At 41.6% G+C, this 24902-nt stretch overlaps 1 protein-coding gene and 1 gene segment (V, D, J or C); both read right to left on the bottom strand.

The window, feature by feature from the left end:
- LOC109921863 (immunoglobulin kappa light chain-like) overlaps positions 1-24622 on the bottom strand; it is an 82967-nt gene extending 58345 nt beyond the window's left edge. The window contains exons 1-2 of the mRNA XM_048596190.1: positions 24580-24622; positions 24188-24489 (exon numbers count right to left, since the gene is read on the bottom strand). Coding sequence (XP_048452147.1) covers positions 24188-24489; positions 24580-24622 — 345 coding nt within the window. The remainder of the gene's footprint in view (positions 1-24187; positions 24490-24579) is intronic.
- LOC109921864 lies at positions 2113-2880 on the bottom strand. The segment is given in 2 exon segments: positions 2113-2736; positions 2832-2880. Coding segments are annotated over 2 exon segments (426 nt in total).
- Positions 24623-24902: the final 280 nt, after the last annotated feature.

Raw genomic sequence — 24902 nt, 5'->3', positions numbered from 1 at the left:
CAGAAACACATACAGGGCAAAGCGGTTACCACAATGAGCCAGTAATACAGCGACATGTTCACTCGATCTTCAACTGTTCTCACAAGCAGCTGGACAGAAACTAAAAGGAAACGATTCACTTCCTTCAAACCAATCAGTGAGATATTGGTCAGAGTTTCAAGCCCGCCCTCCGCTCTCCAAGTTGGTTATTTGCAATATAAACAGAAAATGTTGGAAATACTGAAGCAGCAACTGTGGAGAGAAAAACAGAGTTAACGTTTCAGAACCCTAAGCTTGAATAAGTTGAGATGTTGACGGTGTGAACCCCGTAAATAGGAGGGAAACAGGGAATGGGAAGGTTTCAATAAAAGGGGAATCTGTGACCGGTGGAGGACAGGAGAGTTAACTATCGCAAGGGATGGCGGTGCAAAGGGAACGGTGATGGTGATGGGAAGTGAACAGAAACGAAAGCACATAACGTCCCACCAACTTTCCAATACAACGCATCCTCCGCTGACATTTGCGCCATCGACAATCGGAACCCACCACCGAAAAGTTCTCTCCCCACCCCTGTCTGCTTTCCGCAAGGACCTTTCACACCCTGACTCCCTTGTTAGCCCCACACTCCCCACCGAATCCTGGACCACACCCAATACCTTTCCTAGCAACCACAGGAGGTGCTACACCTGCCCCAAACCTCCCCTATCACCTCTGTTGGAGGCCCCAAATAATCCTTGCAGATTCAGCAGAAATTCATCTGCACTTCATCTAACCTCATCAACTGTATCCTTTGCTCCCAGTGTGGTCTCCACTATATCGGAGAGACCAAATGCAGACTCCCGACCGGTTTCGCTCTGCACACACTATCTAACCTGACCTTCCAGTTGCCATCCACCTTAACTCTCCCTCCCATTCCCCGGTGACATGTCCATCCTTGGCCTCCTCCACTGTCAGAGTGAGGCCAAATGCAAACTGGAGGAACAACACCTGGTATTTTGCCTTAGGAGCCTACAGCCCAATGGCCTGAATACAGACTTCACCAGCTTTAAAATGTCTCCTCGCCCAACCTGTCCAATTTCCCACCCTCCTATCCGCTCCAGCGTTCCCACTGACCAACCACAATAACTCCCACCTGCATCACCAGTTTCAAAATCTCTCCACCCCCAACACATCCATCTTCCTACTCAACTGCTGCTCGGATGCTGTCTTTTCCACATCCACAGTTATTTACTCTAGCTCCCAGCATGTGCAGTCCCTTTTGTCTCCCGGAAACAAAATTTGCAACGAGAGAAGTTGGAAACGGCAACAGCAGAATCATGAACAAAAACAAAGTTGCTGGAAAAGTTCAGCAGGTCTGGCAGCATTTGTGAAGGGAAGAACAGAGTTAACGTTTCGGGTCCGGTAACCCTTCCTGTTCTTTCCGGACTCTTCCCACTGGAGAAATTTATTGATTCTTATCTACCCTCTCCTCTCCCTTTCTCATTTCAAGTAGCTCAATTAGATTAGTTCTTTATCATCTAAATTGAAGAGAACGCAAGCGAAGATTATTAAATCTGTCTTCATACCAACATTTTAATTTGTGAATGAATGGGACTTTGCTGGAATGTGCGTCTTTTTTTATGCTGTTGTGGTAGAATATTGCACGAAATAATGTCAGGAGCCGTCCGATACAAGTCAACGGTCCTTTATTGAGCCAATATTGGGTAAGACTATTCGAGCAAAAAATTCCGAGTTAATAGTCCAACTCATTGAGGATGTTTATACATTGCTTGTCACATGGACAGTACATTACTCCAAATCAGAAATAGCCTGTTTTCGACAGCAACATTGTTTGTTGCACATTCGAAAAGTGGCATGGCCAACCATGGTCCCTACTCCCGATCTTCCCAGGTGCCATCCCATTTCCTCTGTGAAGCCCGTGCTTCATTCATGTCCTTGACTGATCCCGATTGCTTTGTCTTTCCTGGTGTGGTACCGAGTCATTGTTACATTCCATTTCCAACTCAGGCTTCCGGATTAATGCTGCTTCGGCCACTTTGCATTTTCACAGAAACAGTGCTGCATTTGAGCGTGTTTGTACAGTTTAACTCACTGTTCTTTTAGCCTGACTAAGAATATATGAAAATGGACCTTAAATCATTTGTGAATTTCTCTAGAATCTTCTTTCTCTCTCTCACGCAAGCCGGAACTCAATTTGGATTTATAGGCTAACTTATGTCATACCCAAAAAGGCCCCTCAGAATTCAAAACAAAGGGCACACCTCAAATACACATCCGCCAATATATACTTAGCCTCATGTTAAATTTTGTTTTACAATGCATCTCCCGAGACTAGGTGGGACGATTTCCTACGTATAACAGCGCTTTATAAATGTAAGTTGGCGTTCTTTGTGTGGTAGCTGAGAGAGAAGCGAGCTGAAGCGCCGCGTTTTTGTAAAGGCTTTCTGTCTCTGTTGAACACTGTGCTGTCCCAATAGGCGCAGTAATATGTGGCAGCGTCTTCCTTCACGATGTTATTGATTATCAAAGTGCACAAAGTGTTCCTCTTATCTGCTTTAAACCTGCTGCTGAATTCCGGATCCCGTACGACGCTGCTGTCATAATAAAGTATTCTGGAGGGCGCCTGACCCTCCCGCTGCTGGTACCAATGGACAACGGTGCTCTCGCTGTCTACGGTACATTTAAATCTGGCACTTTTACCGAGCTTGGTTACATACGACATTGGTGACTGTGTTATAGACTCAGCCAAACGCCCATCTGGGAAAATAAAATTAACAAAGTTACGTTAAAAACGATGATGAATGATGGATTGACAACTAAGTAAACTTAAGTAAAGACACTTAAATACGTACAGGATAAAAGTAGCGCCACAATCACCCGGAACATGGTGCAGTGACCGGCTCGCTCAGTACTGGGTTACTGTCGCTCAGGGTCATGTCTATAAAGGAGGCGAGCTCTCTTCCACCTCCCCCACGCCCACACCCCCACCCCGCCCCCCAACGGCGGGAATTTCCTCTCTCAGCATAAATTGAACCCGCCCACTTTGATGCGTCTTTATAGAATGCGAGACTGCTTACTCTACGTCTCTGTAAGTGTTTCTTATTTGTTTTCTTTTGCTTTCACAGACACGGGAAGTATTAATTCAAAATCCTGTTTCGCATTGTAAATTTTAAAGAAATTGCTCCGAGTTAATCTGCTCGCTAGCACCAGACTGGGAGGTGTGTGCAGGTCGACTCAGTGAGTGGTGTGGTCGGGGCGAGGAGTGAAGCAGACACAACTGTAACAAAAAGATCAAACTTAACAGTGAATTCGCTCCATTCTCTCGAAGTGTAGATTCCCGAAATATTGACAAAGAAATATATGTTCTGAACTCCTAATCATCTTAACTAAAGTTATTGTTTATGATCCTGCTGTTCCCAGTAGGAAATCTATGGCAAGCATCCCAACAAAATCTACATTCGGGGTACAAATGATTATTCACTGATAGGCGTAGTTCATCGGCCACCAAATAATGACATGTCAGTGGGGCGGGCAATGAACAAAGGAATAACTGATGCATGTAAAAATAGTGCGGCAATTATCATAAGGGATTTTAATCTGGATATTGATTGGTCAAACCAAGTCGTTCAAGGCAGCCTTGAGGAGGAGTTCCTAGAATGTATCTGCCATAGTTTCCTCGAACAGTATGTAACAGGACCTACGAAGGAGAAAGCTATCTTGATCTGGTACTGTATATTGACACAGGAATAATTAAGGAATTCATAGTTAGGGATCGTCTGGGAAGGAGCAATCACAGTTTGTATGATTTTAAAATACAGATGGAAAGTGAGTAGGTAAAATCCAAGAACAATGTCTTATGCTTAAACAAAATACAGTTCGATCGGCGAGGTGTTGGCTAAGGTAGAATGGAGCAAAGACTATATGTTGTGACAATTGTGGAACAGTGGAGAACTTTCAAAGCGATTTTTGACAGTGCTCAGCAAAAATATATACCAGTGAAGAGGAAGGACTGTAGGAAAACAAATAATTAGCCATGGATAACTAAGGAAATAAAAGAGGGTGTCAAATTGAAATCTAATTCATACAAAGTGGCAACGATTAGTGGGAAACTAGAGGATTGGGAAATGTTTAAAAGTCAACAGAAGGCCACAAGAAAAGCTATGATGCAAGGTAAGATAGATTATGAGAGTTAAACCAGCTCAGAATATAAAAACAGATAGCAAATATATAAAGCAAAAGAGTGTCTAAGATAAGCATTGGTCATTTAGAGGATGAGAAGGGGATTTCATAATAGGAAATGAGGAAATGGCCAAGGCGTTGAGCAGTTATTTTGTGTTGATCTTCACAATGGAAGTCACAACAAACATGCCAATACTTGATGACAAGGAGGCTTTGGCAGGTGAGGACCTGGAAAAGACCATTATCACTAACAAGCTAGTGTTGGGCAAGCTGATGGGGCGAAAGGTAGACAAGTCTCCTTGCCAATGCGCTTGTGGTAATTTACCAAAATTTGCTGGACTCTGGGGCAATTCCAGCAGATTGGAAAACAGCAAATGTGATGTTGCTGTTATAAAAAGGAGGTAAACAAAAGACGGGTAACTATAGGTCTATTAAACTATCTTCTGTAGTAGGGAAAATGCTTGAATCTATTAGCAAGGAAGAAATTGCAAGACATCCTGACAGAAATTGTCCCATAGGGCAGAGGCAGCATGGGTTTATGAAAGGCAGGTCATTTTAAAATTAATTACTGGAATTCTATGAGGGCATTACGAATGTGGTGGGCAACTGGGAATCAACGGGTGTATTGTTTCTGGATTTCCAGAAGGCATTCAACAAGGTGCCACACAACAGGCTGCTGTATAAGATAAAGGTACACAGCATTACAGGTAACATATTAGCATACATAGAAGATTGGATAACTATCAGAAAGCAAAGAGAGGAGATAAATGGTTGTTGTTCTGGTTGGCAATCATTGGCTGGTGGTGTGCCTCAGGGTGTGCCTCAGCTGGTGGAGCTGAGTCCATGAAAATATTAGCCATGACCTTATTGAATGGAAGAGCAGACTCAATGGGCCATATGGCCTATTCCTGCTCCTATTTCTTATCTTCTTATGTTATGTTGCTCGATTTATTGTACTCATGATATAATAGATTAATGATCTGGAGATATGATTGAAATTCCATTAGAGAATCTAGAATTTTAAATTCAGGCAATTAGAGTAATTTTAAAAGAAGTGTCAGCAACAATACCCAATAAACAATGATACTGTTGAAACAAACGCCCTTCCCAGGAGGAAGTCTGCCGTCATTACTGAGTTTGGCCTATATGTGATTTTGGATCCACAGCAATAGCCACTCTATAAAAATTCCAACAGCTATTCAAAATGAAACACTACACACTACACTGAGAGAACCTGCACCACACATCACACCACACCCCCCGCCCACCACCCCAGCAAAGGATTATTATCACCACTTTCTGCTGGACAATACGAAGCAACCTCGTCAGTGTGACTAAATTTACAAAAAATGAATTCCCAGCTGGGACAATCTCTGAGTTCTGTAAAATGAACAAATGAGAGAATATGACAAAGCTATGCACACTTTGGAACTGTCAATCCATGTTTTAATGTTTGTGCCTATCACATAAATTCGGGAGACATCGATGGTAATCTATTTGTTGATGATGTATTACATTTAGAATTGCCTGGGATCCAATGCTACTCACTGCCTTGAAAATAGATTAACTACTGGGAGCAGTGATTCCTGGAGACTCGATGAATACTGTTTTCATTTCTCCTCTTCAAGAGAATTGGAAACTATTGACTGGAATGTACAGGCTGCATTTAATCCCAGTCTTGACAGTTTAATGAATCATAGATACTTGCATTGCAAATGGAGGCCATTCAGTTTATACTGTGTGTTTTGTCTAGCCATTTGGAAGTGCCATTAGATTAGACACACCTTCTATTATTTCCTCATGGCTCTTCAAACCTATTTAGCATTGAACAATTTATCTAACACAATTGAATTAACACCCATCCCGTCTCTGACAGCATTCTACAACACAAAAACTTTGCTGTTCAAGTTGTTCATGTCTCTTCTTCTTCTTTAGCCAATTAAATTTTAATTAGAGATAGTAGAACTGCAGATGCTGGAGAATCTGAGATAACAATGTGTAGAGCTGGATGAACACAACAGGCCAAGCAGCATCAGAGGAGCAGGAAGGCTGACGTTTCGAGCCTAGACCCTTACATGAAAAAGGTCAAACTCAGAATTGCGAGCAAGAGAGCATTCTACGCTCTATTACCTTTGGTTAAAAAATGACTGCCAGTGCAAACATTTCCTTTGTATTTACTCTAGTAAAACTATGCATGACTGTCAAACAGCTGCATTAAATCTTTCTTTAACTTCTCCTGCTCTAAGGAGAAAAATTACAACTCGGTTCTCACTCCAGAACTGAAATGTCCCCGTCCCTGATTTCATCCTCATCATTCTGCACACATTCTTCCTGTCCCATAATTTGAAAATACACACTTCTGGCAGCTTGCCATTTTAATGCTGCACCTTGCTCAAAATTCTGAGTTTGACCTGTTGTGTGCTTAATTGAAATTCAATACAAGCTCAAAGATTAGCACTTTATTTTACTATTAAGCACTTTACAGCCTTCTGGACTCATTATTGACTTGAAAAATTTCAGAACTCTGTTCCCAGTTTTGGTTCTGATTTAATTCCACATGTCAGTCTGATAAAAGTTTTCCTTGTGTTTGTTTTTGGAGCTAGCTGTTCATTGTTCTATTATTCATACTAACTGTAGCTGAATGTTTTGTTTCATTTCAACAACCGTGACCAATCCTTTTGCTGTTTGTTCTGTGGCATCTTTGGCATTAGCCTCTTCTGACTTTGACCCAAGCCCAGACCTTCCTTTTGCTTTTCCTCTGTTCCCTCAATTCCCTTTCCTCAGTGGCATTAAACATGAAGTCTGAAGTAGTGTTATATTTAATTAAAAACAATAATGCTTTTTCTCTATCCACAGGTAATGCCAGACCCATTGAGTATTGTTACTTTTATTTCTCATGATTGAATAATTTTCTCAAGATGAATAACTGCAAAGAATAAGGCAAAATGTGAGGTCGATGCACTAAGTAAGTTTTTCTTCCAGATTGGCAGCAAACACAGGTTCAATGGCTCCTTGTTATACCACAGCCATTCTATAATTCAGTGAACTGGGGAAAAGAACATACATACATCACTATTTCCTGCTTTCTAACATGTAGACAATTTATTTACCATGCAGCCATTGTGAATTTAATTCCATGGTTTTCAATTTGGACAACAAGTCCATTTTGATTCCTTAGCAAACGCCTTTTGGAAATCTGTAGAGAGAATATGAACACTATTTGCCATGTCGAGTCATTCCAATATTTCAAAGACACTGCTTAATTACATACAAAGTTGGCTACCCAATGACAAAGTCTACTGCACCAATCATTAATATCATGGCTGATTTATTACTCCACATTCTAGTCTACCACCAACAATGTTTCACACCCTTGCTTATGAAAAATCTATCAACCTCTGTATTCAAAATGTTCAGAGACTCTGTTTCCACCACCATGTAAGGAAGAGTGTTTCAAAGACCAGTGATCACATGTGAAGGAAAAAAACGTCTCCTTACTTCTATCCTATATTAGTGGCCCCTTATGTTTAAACATTGATCCCTAGTTCTAGGTTTTCCTACAATTGGGATGTTAAAGACCAGACCACACCCATTGGAATATATTAAGAAGATAGCCTAGATCTAACTTTTTCTTATTTCAAATGTAAATGTGAGGTCCTGTATTCCATGGGCAATACGATTGGTCAAACTACTCAATGTTAAGCAAAATGCAATTTATTCACACACTATGTTAAAATACAAGAAAAGAAAAATGAACTTGGAATTATTTAACTCTATTAGAAAACTTAACATAACAATTGATTATTTTGCTACTAACCAGTAAGCATTTTAATAGAGGATCATCCCATAAACATTCCCTTGGCAAAAGGCAAATTCAGAAAGCAGATTTTCTCATATGCATTTCTCCAACCCAGGAGGGAAAAAATGTCAAAAGACAATTCTGAGAGAGAGAGAACTCCAGCTTTCAGCTGTAACAAATAGAGTGGCAGCATTTCACAACCCCAGCAGCTTCTACCACTGAAAGGACTAAAAGTCCCGTTTCTGTCAGAGCTCAACCAGACACATTCAGGTTGCTTCTATTGTTCCAACTTTTTAATAAAGTCTCAGGGCTTCACAATTTGCTTCTCCTCTCATAGACTGCTCACTACCTGTCCCCTAATGTCTCTCTAAAAGAAACCAACATAAAATACTCTTCTTAAAGCCACAGTATCGTCGCAGCCAACATCTTTTCTGCATCCATCCTGCCAAGATTCCTTAGGATCTTGTATATTTCAAACAATTGCCACTTACTCTTCTAAACTCCAGCCAACACAAAGTCACTTTCTTTCAAAGGGTATCATCCTTTCCAGATATTTGTCTCTTTCAAAAGTAAAACAAAAGAAAGTTTATTAATAACAGAAAGAGAGAATAATAAGTACAAAAACAATCTATTCTCCTGTAACACATTATCAAAGATTTTTAAACACACAGTAGTAATAACCCAAGAAATTTTTATAGATTGAATAGAATCAGCTTTGTATCACAAGGTGCACTTTGGAATAACTCACAGATATTGCATACAATTCTAAAACACATCCAGGTGCTTTACTCCTACCAAGACCAAGTCCAGCTCACTTCTAATTCAGATGGACTCTCTTCGTTTTTAAAAGTTACTTTGGAACTGGACATACCTCTTTCTTAATTATTTCATTCATGATTTAGCTTCTTCCATTGCTTTACTATCTGCGGTGAAGCTTCAAGTCATTTCTTTATAAAGACTTCAAAAACTTAACTTCACATGTTTTCTACTGATTGTATATCAATATGTTGGTCTAGGATTAATAATAACTTCTTATTCTAAGATAATATAACTTCAAACTCCTTTTCATAGGAGTGCTGCTTGGCATATTTTACTCCATCAAGTGACTTCTGCACACTTCAGACCATGATACATGCTCTGTCATGAATGACTTCCCGGCACAGGCTATAAACAAACGTCAGAGTTTCAAATGTTCTTACCCTATATTCTGCAGCAACTCTTGGTCACCTCCTCTCACTTAGAATTCTGGCTATTTAATTTTCAAAAGTTAATTGCTAACACAAGCCAACCCACATTTTTAAAGTTAGATTTCTAAGAACTGAAACTTGCAGCATGTCCTATGAAAATATGTACATAAATCTGTTTTAACACCTGCCAAAATGCACAGTTTTATACTTTGCCACATTACATTCCATTTCCTAGATTTTGCCATATTCTTCACCTCCTCTAAATCCCTTTTTGACCTGCTTATGCCATCTTCCCAATTTAATTTCCTAGCTGTATCTAAACATTTGTGCGACACAATTTCTCTTTACCAAATCCGATGTGGCATTTATTATTTGCCTATAGATTTTAAGAGTTAAATTAATTTGTTATCAGGTTAATGGCTTTAAAAACTTAACCACTGCTGTTAGACTGACTGACCTATGACTACATATTTATCCTTCTCCCCATTTTTGAACTCAAATGGAATAGTGGTGTTTGGCTGGCACTTCTCCCATCTCTAAGACATTTTGGAAAATTGTTGTCAGAGCCCTTTAATTTGATGATGTCAGGAATCATTTCTTCATACAAAGGGAAGTGTCAATCTGTAAATCTGACCCCCAACACCACTCAAAGAAAGCTGTGCTGTTAGGGGTCAATTGACACTTCCCGGTCAATATCAATACTTGTCAGATTGTGATATAATGAGTAAAAGAGGGCAAATGGAGCTCAACAACTTAGCAGCAGCAGAATTGTACTCAAACATAATCTGCAACCTCATACTTCAACATATTCACCACTACACCATTACCATCAGATTAGGGGAAAATCTATGGGAAGTGTGCAGGAGGTTATGCCAAAAAAAACACAATGAAGATCTAAAAATGAGGTATCAACCTTGTGAAGTGACAACACAGGATTTCCTTCCTAACAAACAGCATATGCAGTGAGTGATCAATAAACCTAAGTGGTTCCATAACCAACAGATCAAACTTAAGCTGTGCAGTCCCGACATGTCCAGTTGTGAGTGGTGGTGGACAATTAAACAACTCTCTGCAGGAGGAGATTCCACAAATATTTCTATCTTCAGTGATTGAAGAGACTAGTATGTCACTGCAAAAGACATGGCTCAGGCATTTATAAGAATCTGTTTTGCTTCACCCCATTTAATTCACACCGTGTAGTATCAAGAAATGACTGAAGGCACTGATATTGCAAAGTCTATTGTCCCTGACAGTATTCTGTGAATAGTACTGTAAATGTTTACTCCAGAACTTGCTGCACCCTCGGTCAAGCTTCTCCAGTGCAGCTGTAACACTAGTATCTCCTCAAAAGTGTGGGAAATTGCCCAGGTATGTCATATGCCCAAAAAGCAGGACAAATCCAATTCTGTCAATTATCAACTTCAATAATTCTGCTGTTGATCATAAGTAAAATGATGGAAAAGGTGATCAACAATACAATCAAGTCATACATGCTGAGAAATAGTTTGATCACTGACCCTTAGATATTGTTCCAACAGAACCACTTAGCTCCTGACCTCATTAAAGCCTAAGTCCAAAATCAAACAATAAATCTGAATACTGGAGGGGAAATGACAGTGATGGCCCTTGATACAAGGGTGCATTACATGTGGTCTAAATGAATCCTAATAAAATTTCAGTCAATGAAAAAAGCACTCTGATAGATGTTGGAAGTCAGATGAGGGTTAATGAGTCTATTTAGCAATAAATGAGGGCACAGCTGGCTGCAGTGGACTGGGAAAAGGAGTTCACTAACAAAGGCAGTTGAGAAACAGTGGCAGATATTTAAGAAAATACTTCATGTCTTTCAGCAAAGGTATATCCCAGTGAGGGAAAAGATTTGAAGAAAAAGATACAGCAACCATGGTTAAGAAGGGAAATTAAGTATTATGTTAGATTGAAAGAAAAATAATACACTATGGCAAAGATTAGTTATAAGGCAGAGGACTTGGATCATTTTAGAAATGAACAGAACATGACCCAAAGATAGTAAAGAGGGAGAAGATAAACTTTCAGGACAAACTTGCAAGTAACATCCAGAAGGACAACAAGAACTCCTTTTAATAGATATTAAAAGGAAGACAGAATCTAAAGTGAACTTAGGGCCTGAAAGAATGAAGCTGGGTCAATAATAATCTTGAACCAGGAAATGGCAGAACAGTTATTTGAATACATTTCATCAGTCTTCACAGTAGAAGGCACAAAAGCATTCCAAATTTACTGAATATTTGAGGTGCAAATGGAGAGGAAATAATTACAACACCTATCACTAAAGAAAAGGTGTGAGGGAAATTAATAGGACTAAAGAATGAAAGGTCCACTGGACCCAATGGGATGCATGCCAGGATATTAAAGGAAGCAGCTGTAGAGTGTGCATGCACTGACAATAATCTTAGAAGAATCCTTAGATTTTTGAAACAGTTAAAGAAATGTATACCTTCATTTAAAAAGGGAAGGAGATAAGAAAACAGGTAACTGTGGGACAGTTACCTTAATGTCTGGTACTGGGGAAATGCCAGAGTCTGTATTAATGGATGTAATAGCAGAACCTTTGGATATACATAATATGATCATGCAAAAGCAGCATGATATCATGAAGAGGAAGTCATGCCTGAAAAATTTAATAGAATTCTTTAAGGAGTTAATGAGCAGAATAGATATAGGGGAAGCCATGAAAGCAAAAGTCCCACAACAATATGTTTGACTCTTATCTGCCTTCTGGGCAATTAGGGATGGGCAATAAACTGGGAAGACGATGGCCTAGTGGTATTTTCACTGCACTGTTAATCCAGAGACACAGATAATGTTCTATGGACTTGAGTTCAAATCTTTCCCCTCTCACCTTAAACCTATGCCCTTTTGGATTCCCCTACTGTGGGAAAAAGATCTCGACTATTCATCCATTCATGCCTTTCATGATTTTTAAAGCTCTATAAGCCTCTGATGCTCCAGGGAAAATAGCCCTGGCCTATTCAGACTTTTCCTGTAGCTCAAACCTTCCAACCCCGCCAACACCCTTGTAAATCTTTTCTGAACCCGTTCAAGTTTCACATCTCTCCTATAGCAGGTAGACCCGAACTGAACATAATACTCCACAAGTGGCCTAACCAATGTTCTGTACAGCCACAACATGAGGTCCCAACTCCTATACTCAATGCACTGACCGATAAAAGCAAGCATACCATATGCCTTCTTCAGTACCCTGTCTACCTGCAACTGCATTTTGAAAGAAATAAGAAGATGGACTGCAAGGTGTCTTTGATCAACAACAGTCTCCAGGACCCTACCATTAGATGTAAAAGTCTTGCCATGATTTCTCTCCCAAAATGTAGCATCTCACATTTATCTAGATTAAAATCCATCTGCTATTCCTTGGCCCATCAGACCATCTTATCAATGTTCCATTTGACTCTGTGGTAACCTTCATCGTTGTCCAGTACACCATCAATTTTGGTGTCATCTGCAAACTTACTGACCATAAATCCTATATTCACATCCAAATCATTGATATAAATGACAAAAAGCAGTGGACCCAGCACTGATCCTTGTGGCACACAGCTGGCCCAGTCCAAAAAGCAACTCTCCATGACCACGCTCTGTCTCCTACCTTTGAACCAGTTATGTATCCAAATAGCTGGTTCTCCCTATATTCCCTGTGATCTAACCTTGTTATCCAGTCTACCATGTAGAACTTTGTTGACCACCTTAGTGAAGTCCATACAGACAACTTCCACAGCTCAGCCTTCATCACTTATCTTACTCACTACTTCAAAATCTCAATCAAGTTAGTGAGACATGATTGCCCATCCACAAAGCTATGTCAACTATCTGTAATCAGTCCTTGTCTTTCCAAACGCATGTACATCCCATTCTTCAGAATCCCCTGCCACAACTTGCTCACCACTGATATCAGGCTCACTGGTCTATTGTTCCCTGGATGTTCCTTACCACCATTCTTATCTAATGACACCACAATATTGGGTAAGATGGGAAAGCATATCATGTGGAATATAGTGTGAGATAATTTTTTTTTTTGTTTTTACCTTTTAAACGGTTTGTGCAGTCTTGTTTCCCTATTCAGTGAAATCATACAAAACAATGAAAATGCACCTTAATTGGAGCATTTATTTCATAAGCAATACATGCTAATTATATTGATGCATTTTAATCTGGGTCTAAACGTATTTTGTTATCAAAGTTTATTTTGTGGGATGTCCACCACAGACCCACAGCAGAGGTTGCAGTGTATGTGCACTCAACATTGTTAATGTGGGTGTATGAGCATTTGGACCCAGTGACAGTGAAAAACATTAATATGTTTCCAGTCAGTTCAGTGTGGGGAGGTCTTGTACCTACTACCTTTGCTTTTCTAGAGATTATGGGTTTAGGAGCTGAACCATGGTGAATAACTGCAGAGCATCTTGCAGATGGTACACTGAGCAGCCGTTGTATGTTAATGTTGAAAAGTGATGAATGGAGTTCCAATAAAGTGGACTGTTCTTCCTTGGATGGTGTTCAACTTCTTGAGTGTTATTATAGCCACTCTCATCCAGGCAACTGTAGACAATTACACCATTCTGCTGGTGGGTGAGTTGTACAGTGGGCAGGCTTTAAAGAGTAAGGAGTTGAGTTTTTTCCATAACATACCCAGCCTCTGACCTTGCCTTTTAACCACAGAGTTTACATAGTTGTCGAGTTAGTTTTGTGTTCAATGGTAGCCCCCAAGATCTTGATGGTGTTGGTCTTTGTGATGCAGTTGAATGTCACAGGGAGGTGCTTAAATTCCCTTATGTTGCAGATGTTCATTCCTTCATGCTTGTGTGAACTTCTTAGCTCAAGCCTGAATATTGTTCAGTTTCTGCTACATATAGAGATAAACAGATTCAATTTCTGATGAATCATGAATGATCATGAGCATTGCAATCATCAACAAATATTCTTATTTCTCATCTTATGATGGAGGGAACTGATGAAGCTCCACCCTGCTGGCCTCCCATTCAACGGATGCATCAATTGAGAACAGAGTATCATCATCAACTGGAGGTTTCCCAACCATCTTTCATCTGACTGCCTGAAAATCCATGTTAGAGATGAAGTTTCTAATGGCAGATGTAGTGCAATGGTGGTGCCCTTATCTCTGGATCAGGAGTTCCATCTTCAAGTTCCGCCTGCTCCAGAGGTGTGTCAAAACATATTTGAACTGGTTAATTTAAAAATATCTGTATGAAATTTCATGGGTTTCAGAGTTAACATTTAGATATCCTGCCAATCTGTTCTTCCCTGTGCAGGAAAGATGATGGTCGAGATTGGGACTGTTTTTAAGGTATGATCTGTCCGTCCATTTATTGAACAGTCTATGGATACAGGATCCTAGGTGTGAGTGAGAGGTATCTTGCAATTCCTAATGCTAGGGGAGATGGATTCTCCTGTTTTATTCTTAATTGACTTCTCTGCAGCAGCTCATACACTCCGTTTGCTTGTGGAGGCAGCCCAGGAAGCAATCCTACTGCTGTTTGAAACGTCTCACACATAGGATGGCAGATTTGACTACTTGTTATATGTAAACTCAATTGGTGTTCAAGGAAATCCAGTAGTTTCATTGTATTACTGAATCTAACTTCTGAAAATGTAATCCCTCAACCACCATAGCGGGTGTGAACTTGTATCCAGCGTCTTAGTCCAGGGGTCTAGATTACGAGTATTCTAACATTATCCCAACAATATTCTTTCCAGTTTGCGGATGCGGATCCACGTTTGGTATCTGGAATTAGATCACACGCACGCCATGAATTCATTTTATGTCGGAATAGACTCTCAGTGCTGAATTGCCTCCGCTGTTCCAATTTTTTGGATGTGACTGCAATACATTGGATGTGGTTTGTTCGTTTAGGTGGCATATTCATTGATGATCGTTTAACAACGGGAGGCATTGAAACCCATTTTTAGGTCTTCTCAAAGATGAAAAATGAGCGGTAGTGGGTGAATTGTTACATCCAATTATAGAACAATCAGATCGTCATAATTAGATTTCACAGGATGAGCAAAATCATTTTATTCGCCCGAGTTTAACTATACAGTGCAAAGGACGTCGTGAAAACAATAAATTGCCTGTGTAACAGAGAGCGAAGTTTGAAGCTGGTGAAACTCTCCATCTGCTACACCTGTCGTTTGTGTGATAACAGCTTGCAAACAATCAGCAGGAAGGCGATCGCTTTTTGCGCGGGTTCCCCCTGACTTTCTGTCACTGTGAGCCCAGAAAGCACAGTAATAAACCCCAGAGTCATCCTCCTTGACATTCCTCATGAGCAAGCTGCATGTTTTGGTCTCAGAATTTTTTTCAGCAAATACTGTTATGTCGGCGATATCGGACTGAGTTTCAGACGGATTCTTGAAATATAAAATGCGCTGTAGCCGTTGACCCGGGATCTGCCGGTACCAGTGGATAACCGCATTGTCGAAGTTGCTCCCTTCGTACTTACAGTCCAACCAAATTGTGTTCCCCGGAGCTCTGATCATTGACATTGGAGACTGAGTCAACGATTGAGCAATAGATTTCTCTGCCGGTGAAAAAGATTGCAAATCAAGTTATTTGTGAATGCAGAGATCACAGAATGTTGAACAATGGAAATAATCAGTTGGAACCTACTGTACTGACCGAGGAGAGAGATTAGAAAAATCGCAAGGACGTGGCCCTTCATGATGATGTGGTCAACAAGAAACTGTATTCCATTTGGTAAAAGTCCTCAAGAGGTCAGTGCAATACCGGAAAGTTGTCAATCGGTTTTACCCAATGCTGAATCTTCCTGTGGCCTCAAGAATGACGTTCCATTGAATGGGTGGGCGTTTTCACCTTGTTATTGACAGTTTCACTTCAATCCACCCGTCACCTCAACCGTGTTGTTCTGTCTCCATTGCAAGTGTTGATCACTGACCGCGTAAGTTGCTTTCCACTTTTGCCCCAGACTTTGGCTCTTGTAGGTTTCGCTGTGTTTCCTTGTCCATTCCAACAGTTCAATTGAAAATAACATTAAAAATCTACTTTTTTTGTATTTTAGAGTCATAGAGATGTAGAGCACGGAAACAGACTCTTCAGTCCAACTCGTCCATGTCGTTCAGATATCGTAAATAAATCTAGTCCCATTTGCCAGCATTTGGCGCAAATCCCTCTAAACCCTTCCAATTCATATACCCATCCAGATGCTTTTTAAATTTTGTAATTGTACCATACTCTACCACTTCCTCTGGCAGCTCATTCTATATACGTACCACCCTCTGCGTGAAAAAATTGCCCCTTCGGCCCCTTTTAAATCTTTCCCCGCTCACGTTAAACCTATGTCCTGTAGTTTATTTATTCAGAGATGTCATCATACACCTCTGGGCCAGAAGGGATTGAACTCGGATCTCCTGGTGCAGATGTAGGGCACCGGAAGAATCTTTAAATATACCTTTCCTATTCCAGTAACAATTTTGAACAGCTGAAGGAAGATTTCTCTGCCTCGTCCCAAACCCTGCCAGAACCTAGAGCCGAAAATTCCATCAATCTTTGTGCGTAGGTCAAACCGCGAACGCTGAAAGCTGTCTTTTGACATCTCTGTCATCAGCCCCAGTTTGTCTTGTCTGGGTGACCAGAGATGGAAACATTATTCGATCCGGTCTGACCAGAGGCCCTTGCAGCTTATCCGTTGCCTCCTCTAACTCGCTATCATTCCACCGACTTTCAAAGCAATAAGTCAATTGCCAATACACACGCACCCGAAATGTTAACTCTTTTTTTTTTCCTTCACAGATGCTGCCAGGCCTGCTGAGCTTTTCCAGCAACTTTATTTCTGTTCCTGATTTACAGCATCCGCAGTTCATTCGGTTTTTTATAGTCAGTTGCCAATGCTGTTTGCTGTATTTGATGATTGTGTATTGAATCTACTAGGCTCCAAACATCATTATTGCATTTTCAAACCAATTCATGCGAAAAGTACCACCAATTATTTCGACCAGATGTGCAGTTCTTTCTGCCTCTGTCTCTCGCATTCTCAGGCTCCTACTTTTTTCTTTCTTTTGTCAGTTCCCCCTTACCTTTCACCTTTTCACTCAGCCTTTATCTCGCAATCTTTCTTTTGCGTTCTCCTGCCTTTTCGCTTTCTCTCTGCTGTCCTCCATTTCCTTTGGATCTGCCTTTCTCTGCTCATGTCTTCTCCTCCTGCTTTACACTGTCTTTCTTCGTTTATCTCTCATGATCTGTCAATTTTGCTCCCCCTTTCATCTTCTTTCTTTCTCTCATTCTCTGTCCGTTATAATTTTCTCACTTTCTCTCTCTCACACTCACGCTGAAAATGAATTACAGGGAAATTTAGCTGTGCTTGTACAACGAACGCAGGAATTTATCATAGGTGTAACAAGCAATTAGACAGGGAAATCAAATTATTTGCCTTTCATGCCATTTCATAGCGTTAGGTACAAGACCATGGATGCCTGGCTACTAGTGTACGTGCCTTTGGTGAGACTATATCTAGAATACTTCGTGAAGTTTTAGTTTAAGGTAGGACACATTGTCATAGCAAACAGTACATAAAATATTTATTTGATTATTTACTGGAAGGAAAGGGTTGTCCGAAAATGAGAGGCTGACCATAGAGCCTTCATATGCTCCGGAGTTTAGAATGACAGGTGATCGAATTGAAACACAAAATATCCTGAAAGGAGTTAGACGCAAGTCTAGTTTCCCCTGGTTGGAGGATCTGGAACGAGGATGGAATGGGACACAACTTAAGGTTAAGGAGTTAATTGTTCTGGACCACGATGAGCAGAAACTTCGACATTGCGGGTTGTGAACCTTTGGAATTCCCTATCCAAAAGTTTGCTTCCATAACTGAATATATTCAAAGCCCAGACCACGAGAATTTTATTCTTTCGGAAAATCAGGGGATGTAGGGAGTTGAGGCAAATCATCGGTCATAATTGTATCAAATGATGGAGCGGGCTCCAGGAAACATGCTTTATCCCTCTTCCTGTTTCTTATTGTGTCACTTACTATTTTTCTCTCTTCTCTTTCCTATGGCCGTTTGAAGTGAATGCAGGTGAATTCACGAAGCAAGAAGAAAACAACAGATATCTTTTGGTGTCCTGACCAATATTTATCTTCAACTACCATCACTAACTTAGATCTTTTACATAAACTTTAACCTTCTCGGAGGAATCTTGTGTGCAACTTGGCCGCTTCACATCTGTGATTTACAGCAGCTTTAATAACGTGAAAATTTTTGGGACGTTTTCTGTTCGTGTAGCATAAAATAGAGACGAAGATCACGGTAGTCCATTCGGCCCTTCGATCCTGTTATCATGCCTGATCGGCTTTAAGAATGCTACATTCCCCATTCAACCACACCCCTTGCTGCCTTACAACAAAAGAAACTGTTTGTAACATGCGATGCAAATACCAATCTTTTCTAACCAATTCCAACCAGATCCACATTTGAAACAACAGATAATTCATGTGCTGCAAAGTCAAATGAATCCGCCTCATGGATTGCATTGGCTGTCGGCACATTCATCTCTGCCTTTTGAAAAATAACTTAAGAACCTCGAGAGTAAAGGAAACATTTGCAAGGATGATGCCGGGTCTGGAGGGTTTGAGCCGTAGGGAAAGATTAAATAGGCTAGGGCTGTTTTCACGGAGCGTCGGAGGCTGAGGAGTGACGTTATAGAGGTTTAAAAAATCATGAGGGCCACGGATAGGGTGAATAGCCAAGGTCTTTTTCCTAGGGTGGGGGAATCCAAAGCTAGAGGGTATACGAAAGATTTAGAACAAGAACAAAGAAAATTACAGCACAGGAACAGGCCCTACGGCCCTCCAAGCCTGCGCCGATCCAGATCCTCTATCTAAACCTCTCGCCTATTTTCCAAGGATCTGTATCCCTCTGCTCCCTGCCCATTCATGTATCTGTCTAGATACATCTTAAGTGGTGCTATCGTGCCCACCTCTACCACCTCCGCTGGCAACACGTTCCAGGCACCCACCACCCTCTGCGTAAGGAACTTTACACGCATATCTCCCGTAAACTTTTCCCCTCTCACCTTGAAATCGTGACCCCTAGAAACTGAGTCCCCCACTCTGGGAAAAAGTTTCTTGCTATCCACCCTGTCTATACCTCTCATGATTGTGTAGACCTCAATCAGGTCCCCCCTCAACCTCCGTCTTTCTAATGTAAATAATCCTAATCTACTCAACCTCTCTTCATAGCTAGCGCCCTCCATACTAGGCAACATCCTGGTGAACCTCCTCTGCACCCTCTCCAAAGTATCCACATCCTTTTGGTAATGTGGCAACCAGAACTGTACGCAGTATTCCAAATGTGGTCGAACCAAAGTCCTATACAACTGCAACATGACCTGCCAACTCTCGTACTCAATACCATGTCTGATGAATGAAAGCATGCCGTATGCCTCCTTGACCACTCTATCGACCTGCGTTGCCACGTTCAGAGTACAATGGACCTGAACACCCAGAGCCCTCTGTGCATCAATTTTCCCCAGGGCTTTTCCATTTACCATATTGTTCACTCTTGAATTGGATCTTCCAAAATGCATCACCTCGCATTTGCCTGGATTGAACTCCATCTGCCATTTCTCCGCCCAACTCTCCAATCTATTTATATTCTGCTGCATTCTCCGACGGTCCCCTTCACTATCTGCTACTCCACCAATCTTAGTGTCATCTGCAAACTTGATAATCAGATCATGTATACCTTCCTCCAGATCTTTTATGTGTATCACAAGCAACAGTGGTCCCAACACGGATCCCTGTGGAACACCACTGGTCACAGTTCTCCATTTTGAGAAACGCCCTTCCACTACAACTCTCTGTCTCCTGTTGTCCAGCCAGTTCTCTATCCATCTAGCTAGTACACCCTGGACCCCATGCGACTTCACTTTCTCCATCAGCCTACCATGGGGAACCTTATCAAATGCCTTACTGAAGTCCATTTGAAAGGAACCTAAGGGTAACATTTTCATGCAGAGGGTGGTGCGTGTATGGAACGAACTGCCAGCGGAAGCCATGAATGTGGGTGCAATTACAACATTTAAAAGGCATCTGGATGCTACGTGAATTAGAAGTGTTTAGATGGATGTGGGCCAAATGCTGGCATATGGGACAAATCAGACTGGAATGTCTGGTCGGCGTGGATCAGTTGGACCCAAGGGTCTTTCCGTGTTGTACGATTCCATTACTCAAAGAAATGCATGGCTTAGGGTAAGGCGGGTATGGGGGGCGTGGCTAAGACAGGCTGAGTTTTCTGGAGAAAGCCGACACGAATAGGACGGGCTGAATGTTCTCTTTCTATAATTTGATGATTCGAACGACTGGTTATCGTACTCCCTGGAGGAAAGAATCAACAGAACCACCAGACAATGGAACGACACGGTGTAGCAATGACGATAAGGCTACATGCACTGTGTTTAACCGGATCTTTAAACCGGAAACGACTGGCATCCCGAATACAGACAATGTAAAACAATGCCGTAAGGGGCTCTGACAGCACAGTGATCGTGTCCGTACCTCTGATCCAGGAGGCCACCTGCTCCAGAGATTTTTGTTAAGCATACGGCTGAATGAATAGAAAATTTCTGGAATGATTCCGCCTCCCACCAGTTACACGATCTGCTTCATCATCCAGATCATTCCTTTACCGCGGTCTACACAACGTCGTGTGTGCTTTTTTAAAATTTCATGTATTGTCGTAATTCCGGTATTTTATCTTCCATTTCTCCTATTTCCCATTTCATTGGCCATTCATGTTTTCTTAACACTCCACCCCCATCCTACCCAGAAGATTGCTTTCCACTTCTCGCAGAAACCTCGTGAGTTTCAGCACCATATCAGTACAAAATCTAAAGTGACATTCCAGAGAAACATTGGGAGGGCTGCGCAGAAAGAGTAGCCGCTTTCAGACCAGGTGTTAAAGGGAGGCTGTATCTGTCCTCTCAGATGAATGTAACAGATTCTGTGGAACTATTTGAAAGAGAAATGTAGAGCTGTATATAATGTGGGTATTCTCGGGGCTTGAGCGGGAAAAGTGTGCAATACCTATCCCCAAACAACGTCACTAAACAGATTACCCGAACATTTATCTTTTGTTCTTTTTAGGTGCTTGTTGAACGCAAATTGGCTGACCAAGCCAGTATTCATTGGCCATCCCTAGTATCCCAGAGGGCAGTTAAGAATCAGCTGCATTGCTGTGCGTCTGGAGTTGCATGCAGCTCCCCGGTTAACGACGGCAGATTATTTTTCCTAAACGGCCTTAAACAACGAGATGGGATTTTCAGGCCATGGGCAATGGTTTCGCGGTCATCATTAGACTCTTAATCCCAGATATTTGTTGAATAAAAATTCCACCATTTGAACCCGGATCCCCAGGGCATTACTGTGAGTGTTTGGATTAATAGTCTAATGCTAATATCACAGAGCATCGCCTCTCTTCAGAGAGTATTTCGTTGGCTGTAGCGTGCTTAGGAGCGTTCCGAGGCTGGCAACTATGCTAAAGAATTGCATATTCTTTCAATGACAGCAGAAGGGTGCGTCCTTAGCATTTCTGCTCCATAAACTCTACAGCAAATTCACGTTTCTGGGTGTCATCATGAAAACGGCAGCGGATATGACTTCATCGATCGGTAGGAAAGAGGAGGTGCAGTCAGCACTGGCAGTTATATTAACCTTCTGGCTTACCAGAGAGCCAGTCATCAGGGCCGTTCAATGTTCCAACGTACAGAATTTGCTGCAAATTCGCTGGACGTGGTAATTTGGTTTGGAAGAACTGTTGGCCTCAGCTACAGATGATAGTAAGGTAGAATCTTCCAGTAAAGGCGAGACTATTCAGCCTATCATTTTACCAGTTCTGCTTCTCTGAAAGAGTTCTTTAATCAGTTGCACTGTCTTGTTGCTGTAGCCCTGAAACATAGAAGAGGAGCAGAAGCAGGCCATTCTACCTCACGAGCCTGCTCTAGCATTTACTGTGATAATGGCTGATCATGGAATTTAATACTCCAATGACTTCCTTCCCACAACCGCACTCCATACCCCTTGATCCCTTCAGCTACAAGAGCTGCATCTACTTCCTTCTTGAAAATGTTGAACGTTTTGCCTCAACCACATTCTGGAGTAATGAATTCCACAGGTTCACAACTGGCCGAAAAAATTTCTTCTCATCCCAGTCCTGAAAGGTCCTCATCTTACGTTGATCTTTAAACTGTGACGCCTGGTTCTGGACTCCCCCATCAACTGGAACTTCCTTCCTGCATCCTGTCTAGTCCTGGAACAATTTTCTGGTTTCAAAGAGATTCCCATCATTCTTCTAAATTCCAGTGAATTCAATCCTACACGATTTAATCACTGCTCGTACCTAAGTCTTAACAATATAGGAATCAATTTGGTAAAACTTTGCCACACTCGCTCTCTAACAAGAACATCGTTCCTCAGCTAAGGAGACCAAAACTGCACACAATATTCCAGCTGTGTCCTCACCAATGCCCTGTATAATTTCAAATCTTTGTCCAGTTTTTTTTAAGTGACTACCGGATCTGTTTTCACTACCCTTTCAGGCAGAGTGTCCCAAATCACAGCTTAGTCCAAATATAACAAGAGACATTATTTTGCATATCTCTGTTTACTCAGTCCAGGATGTCGCATGTGAATTAACGGGAAGTTACATGCCAATGTCCCCTTATTGTTGATGATGTGGAGGTGCCGGTGTCAGACTGGGGTGGAGAAGGTCAGAAGTCACATGGTGCCAGGTTATAGTCTAACAGATCTATTTGAAATCACAAGCTTTTGGAGCATAGCCCCTTCATCAGGTGAAGTAAGAGAGAAGCGCACCTACACAGAATTTATACGCGGAGAGATCAAGGGCAGAGAGATCAAAATATCATACAAATGGTCTACGTTGATTTGAATAATAAGTCTCTGCAGATTATCAAAATTGTCAGAGTAAAGTGTCAACAGCTGAATAAGAAGTGAAGGGATGACCAATAATCTGATTAAATGAGACATGGAGATAATTACAAAAAATTAAAAATAAGCTGGTGCTGGAGACAAACCAAATGATTGGAATAACATGATAGGTGTGAGAGCCGCGTGCTGAGGGTCTAACCAAAGTAATAAGTAATGCAATACTGTACAAACTAATTAAGGTAGAGAGATCACAACAATTTATAAAGATGATGGTGTCAAAACAGGACAGTAAGGAAGATTTTACAGATACAGAAGTGTTTTGGGATCATATGTAGTGCAACATGAACCCAAGATCACCGTTGAGGGCCTCTTCATGGGTATGGAACTTAACAATCAGTTTCTGCTCAGGGATTCTGTTGTTGTGTATCTCCAAGGCTGCGTTGGAGGAAATGTACCCGAAGATCGCAGGATGAATGTCCTTGACTGCTGAAGTGTTCCCGGGCTGGGAGGGACATTCCTGTCATTCGATTGTTGCACGTGTCTATTAGTCCGTTGAAGAAGCATCTGCATGGTCTCGCCAGTATATCATGCCTCGAGGCATCCTTGCCTGCAGCGTATGAGTAGACAACATTGGCCATGTCACATGATTGGGACCACAGCTGGCTAACACACAGAAGCTCCATGGATCCACCCGGGTACACCATCGACATTTGGCGGGTTTACACTGCTCCAGCGGCTGGTGTGTATACCCACACCCTAAAATTTCGATGATTGCTCAACTTCTGTCTACCAGAGACCGCGAGCTCTACAGTGAGACGGCCCTTGGTGCTTTCACTCCACGTTCAGAGGAATTAGGATTATCAAAACAGCCCAGACCTGGCTTGCTTCACATCCCTCTCCAATTCACGAATTCAGGTGGAGAAAGCTCAGACACATCCAGCTTTGGTGTCTTTGCTACTTTACCCAATTAGGGGAGGAGTCTGTGATTTTCTCTGACAGTTTCGCTTCAAATGGTCCGTTGTTTTTGTACAAACTTTGTAATGATATCTTGCAGTGTGTAGGTATCCAGCGCGCACAGTAATAGGTGGCGGTGTCCTCTGTCTTTACTTTGTCGATTATGAGGTAGAATTCGTTGTCTTTAGATTTCCCAGCTTTGAACCGTTCACCAAATCCCGGATCCCGCGATGTGCCTGATCCATAATAGAGGATTTGGGTGGGTACCTGGCCGGGCTTGTGCTGGTACCAGTGAAGGGGATAACTATTCCTGATCGTTACACCTTCGACTTCGCATTTGAATATAGCGATTTTGCTCACGTCTTTGGCAATGGATGGGACAATCTGTTTCAGTGTTTGTGCAAAATATTCGCCTGAGGAAAGAATATACAGGGTTACAAAGAAACGATGTGATGGATGTGAATGAACAGCAAGGTCTGAATGATAGCGTCAGAAACACATACAGGGCAAAGCGGTTACCACAATGAGCCAGTAATACAGCGACATGTTCACTCAATCTTCAACTGTTCTCTCAAGCAGCTGGATAGAAACTAAAAGGAAACGAAACCCTCTTTACAAACCAATCAATGCGATATTGATCAGGGTTTCAAACCCGCCCCCGCCCCTCGCCCTACAGGCTGGCCATTTCCAATACAAACAGAAAATGTTGGAAATACTCTGTACGCTGTGGAAAGAGAAACAATTAACATTTCAGAACCCATATGGAAAAAGTTGAGATGTTGACAAGGTTTTAAGCCCGTAAGAAGATAGGAAAACAGGAAAGGGA

This window comes from Rhincodon typus, chromosome 4 (assembly GCF_021869965.1).
Source record: "Rhincodon typus isolate 14 chromosome 4, sRhiTyp1.1, whole genome shotgun sequence".
NCBI lineage: Eukaryota > Metazoa > Chordata > Chondrichthyes > Orectolobiformes > Rhincodontidae > Rhincodon > Rhincodon typus.
Note: the sequence above shows the minus strand (reverse complement) of the source record. Positions and strands in the feature narration are given on the sequence as shown.